Here is a 4,599-nt window from a genome sequence, read left to right as displayed (position 1 = left end):
GTTTGTTTTTGTGAATTGTGGGGACATTCCATAGGCGTAATGGTTTTTATACTGTACAAACTGTATGTGCTATTGCCCTACACCAACCCTACACCTAAACCTACCCCTTACAGGAAACTTTGTGCATTTTTGCAAAAAAACTCACTCTGTATGATTTATAAGCGTTTTGAAAAATGGGGACATGGGGTAATGTCCTCATAAGTCACCTTCTCCTTGTAATACCTCTGTCATACCCATGTCATTATACAAATTTGTGTCCTCATATGTCACAAAAACACACACACACACACACGTTTAACATGTTATTAATGAGTGATTTCTCTATTTCAGATACAGTCCAGGCAGTTTTAAGTGTTTCTCCACAGAAGTGGTTGACTGAAGGAGATCCAGTGACTCTGATCTGTGAGGTTTACGGCTCCTCTACAGGCTGGACATTCAGCTGGTACACTCTAACTGCTTCATCAGGTAAGATATAATGTGCTTCATGTGAAGTTGAAAGAAGATGAAAATGTTATATCACCTTTTAAAGATCATGTAGAAATGCATCTTTAAGTGACAACTGCACATTCTTACTTTCTACAGACTACGGCAATCATTATAAGCTGCTCTCAGACAGCAGCAGAGGAGCTGGAGGAAACTACACTGTCAGTTCTGCTGCTCTAAATCACACAGGAGTTTATGTGTGCAGAGCAGAGAGAGGAAAACCAGCCTATAAAACAACCTACAGCAACAAACAGCCACTATGGGTCACTGGTGAGTTCATACACAACTTAAATGATTAGTTCATCTTTAATAAGAGAATTTTAATGCACAATTTTGAAACATTATAGCTGTAATTGTTTGCTCAGGTGTTTCTCCTCCAGTCTCTCTGATCATCAGTCCCAGCAGAGCTCAGCACTTCACATCCGTCTCTCTCTCTCTGAGCTGTGAGGACCAGAGTAACTCTGATAGATGGAGAGTGAGAAATTACACAGACCATTGTGGGATGGAAGATTGTTCATTACGCTGGGCATCCCAAACAGGATCTACATGTACATTCAGCTCCATCACCACATCAAGCACTGGAGTGTACTGGTGTCAGTCTGAATCTGGAGAGAACTATCATCCTGTTAATATCACTGTACACTGTGAGTCTGTGATTATTAACTCCACTGGCATTTTATAATCAAAGCAATCAGGTGTGCGTTTCCCATACAACGACGTAACTCACTGATTAATCACCATAGTATGATGCATTTTTTGTGGAAACGAACTAGCCTGTTTCCCGAACACGGTCGCATCTCCATCGTTTGAACCACATTAGTTCAGCAATTTAGGGCCGTTGTTAATGATGTCACATGCATGTGGTGGAGTAATAACTTCATCTCTGAGATGCTGCTGTATTGAACATGGCACCTGATGGCTAATTTACTATGTTTTGTTCCCTGTCATTTTGCTTTATTTGATGTTTGATTCATCGCGGGTTTCCTCTTAAAGGGGTCATATGATGCGATTTCAATTTTTCCTTTCTCTTTGGAGTGTTACAAGCTCTTGATTTGCCACTTATGATTCAAACGCGAGTTTTGGGCAGTGTGGATTAATGTTAGCACTTGTTGTTTGTCATTTCTCTGATCACAAATGCAGACATGGTTTTATGTTTACGCGGCGCGATGCAATGCAACGCGTAAAAAGACAGTATAAGTCATTATAATCCATAATTATGTCCCCACTGGATGCAACAAATGCCTCGTTTATAATGGGTTTTATTGTTTTTGAATCATCCCTCCAGCCTGACAAGGCATCATCACAGTAAAGTAGGGGCGTAACATTTCCGTCACACGCTTGAGGTATTCGGCCAATCACAACGCACTGGATAGCTGGCCAATCATAGCACACCTCGCTTTTTCAGACCGATGAGCTTTGTAAAAATTGATGCGTTTCAGAAAGGCGGGGCATAGAGGAGAAACAATAATGTACAGTATGTGGAAAATAATGTGTTTTTTGAACCTTAATCCGCATAAACACATTTCATTACACCAAATACACAAAATAATGTTATTTTTAGCAGCATCATATGACCCCTTTAAGTCATACTCCGGGGTTCCCTTAGGCATTTATGCACGTGCGCACTCTTCAAAAACGGCGCTTATTGACGACGCGCTAAAATCTATCGATTAAAATGTATATATATTTAAATAGAATGGACGGTATAGATTGTACTGCATGTTAGCTTGCTTATTCTTATTGTGCCCGAGAGCATAATTTATAATATAATATAATATAATATAATTTAAAGTCCATATATCTTACTAACAAGAAACTATGCTTCTAACCACAGGTCGAGAGCTGTAGTTCCTACCACGTAAGTTTGTGACGCTGTTTGAGAATGTTCGTTTGAACTATGGTTTCGGAAAACACAGAATCGTTGAACTATGCTGGTAACGACGGAACTTGCGACCATAGTTGGCTAATGATGCTTTTGGGAAATGCACCCCAGCTTTTTGTGAAGGAATATGGAATGAAATTTGTGTGTGCTAAAATTTGAACTATTAGATAAAAATCAACAATTTCAGTAATCAAAAGAGGGGTCCAACCACTGATCTGTAATAAATAAAATGGACTTCTCATGAGGTCATAACATGTGAGGCCCAGCACTCTGTCATATTGGTGTACACACACATTCTAGTGAATTAATAGGAAATCATTTGATTTTAATGAGAAAACACTACCTAACAAGTGTTTCTATATATTAAGTTCCCCTGTGCATTCTAACAACACAGATGTCCTAAGCGTGTAAATGATTTGTCAGGCATTTTCCCTGCTTATTCAGTTTACAGTAGCTTCCGTCAGATCAGCGGATGGACGAGTCACCTCAAAATATGACATTACAAATGTCATAGTGCTCAATCTGAAATCTGCAAGGTATGCTCATACAACTTAATTCACCTTGTGCAGTTTTTCACAGTGGCTGGAATAATGTGTTATATAATTTTTTTTTATTCGTACAGTAACTCTAAATAATTTCATTGACATTATGTAATTTGAAGCAGTTAAGATAACAACTTAACTTAAGGTGATTGATTTAACATTTGATTCTACAATATTTACAAATAACACTTAATTCCTATGCAAACTGTTATGCTTGTAAAAAGCCATAAAATTTTCACTGACCTGTGGCTTTAGGGTCTAACCCCTAACCCGGTCTTGGTTTCTAAGACCTCCAAGAGTCTGAAATGGAAATGGATGTTGGTCAATAAAAAGACATCAGGAAATAAAATACACGCTTATTCATATAAATATCGCTGACTGCGTATGGACTTAAAGACATGAAGCTTTATTTCCAATCATTTTTGCTGTTGCTCCGAGCGAGATGATGCATGGTAAACCTTGAATTTAATACAACGTAGTGCAATATACGGTAGTAACACAGACTTGTATTGTACTTTTTATTATATATTCGCTTGAGTTTCTGCTAATAATCCAAGATGTGTTTATATTTAATATTTCTTCCATAACCACATGCCTAAAGAAATACATTTAGTGTTAGATCAGTTACCTGTGTTGGCAATGTGCAGTAGACAAACCCATTTTAACAATTTTTATATATTGCTTATCCTGCGCCAAAATATCATAAATATTACAGATAACATCAAAGGTAGTTATTAATTTACATAAATATATTGTCACCAAGTCAAAGCCTTTTCACGTCATGGCCACCATGCCAAATGGCTGAAGACTGATGGCCAGAGCCTTGCCACGTCTTAGTCTCCAGCCATCTTGGCCATCAGACCAGAGTCTCACCTCCTCAAGACCATTCTTGGTGGTCCCATGTCCAAGTCTGGTGTTCCCGGAGGTCATCCCACTGTCCACATTACTTCCTGTAATAGCCGCTGACATCATGTGTATGTGGGCCACATACACTTCCCCAGAGGTGCCGGTGACCACCACAGCTATTCTGAGTCCTATGCCAGCCATGTCATGGCCAAGGAGATCATCCCTGAACTCACAGTCTGCCCTATCATGGCCAAGGAGGTGGTCTCTGAGCTCTCAGCCTGCCCTGTCACAGCCAAGGAGGCCAACCCTGAACCCCTTGCCTGTCCTGTCACGGCCATGGGGGCCGTCTCTGAACACTCTGCCTGTCATGTCATGGTTATGGAGGCCGCTCACGAACTCTCTACCTGTCATGCTACGGCCACTGAGACCTTCCAAGGATATTCTGCCTGTCATGACGCGGACACGGAGGCCGCTCACACACCGTCTCCCTGTTCTGTCACGGCCAGGTGGTCTGTCCATGTCACTTTTATTTATATAGCGCTTTTAACAATACAGATTGTGTCAAAGCAACTGTACAGCATTAAAAAGTTCAGGAGGGTGGTGTCTCTGCTCCGCCATGACCTCCTGACCTGTGGTGGTCAACTGCTCTGTTCTGGCCGCCTGCTCCACCAGCTTGAGCAAGGCACCGAACCCCCAACTGCTCCCAGTGTGTGTCCGCTAGATCCGCGGCTCTCTCTCAGGGTTCGGAAGCCCGCGCTGCGGTTTCTTCTCCCTGGAGAGAGAGCCAGGCACTTCATCTATCTTCCTGAGTGTGAGTGTCGAGACAGAGGAGACTGTGGACTCGCC

General features: G+C 41.3%; 1 protein-coding gene across 1 annotated transcript in view; it reads left to right on the top strand.

Moving 5' to 3' along the window:
* The window catches only part of LOC107740506 (Fc receptor-like protein 5), an 11,365-nt gene that overhangs the window by 3,863 nt on the left and 2,903 nt on the right, over positions 1 to 4,599 (top strand). The window contains exons 7-9 of the mRNA XM_016552957.1: positions 331 to 460; positions 581 to 753; positions 831 to 1,127. Coding sequence (XP_016408443.1) covers positions 331 to 460; positions 581 to 753; positions 831 to 1,127 — 600 coding nt within the window. The remainder of the gene's footprint in view (positions 1 to 330; positions 461 to 580; positions 754 to 830; positions 1,128 to 4,599) is intronic.

This window comes from Sinocyclocheilus rhinocerous, unplaced genomic scaffold (assembly GCF_001515625.1).
Source record: "Sinocyclocheilus rhinocerous isolate Xijiao unplaced genomic scaffold, SAMN03320098_v1.1 scaffold4119, whole genome shotgun sequence".
NCBI classification, from domain to species: Eukaryota; Metazoa; Chordata; class Actinopteri; order Cypriniformes; family Cyprinidae; genus Sinocyclocheilus; species Sinocyclocheilus rhinocerous.
This window is presented reverse-complemented; position numbering and strand designations above follow the sequence as displayed.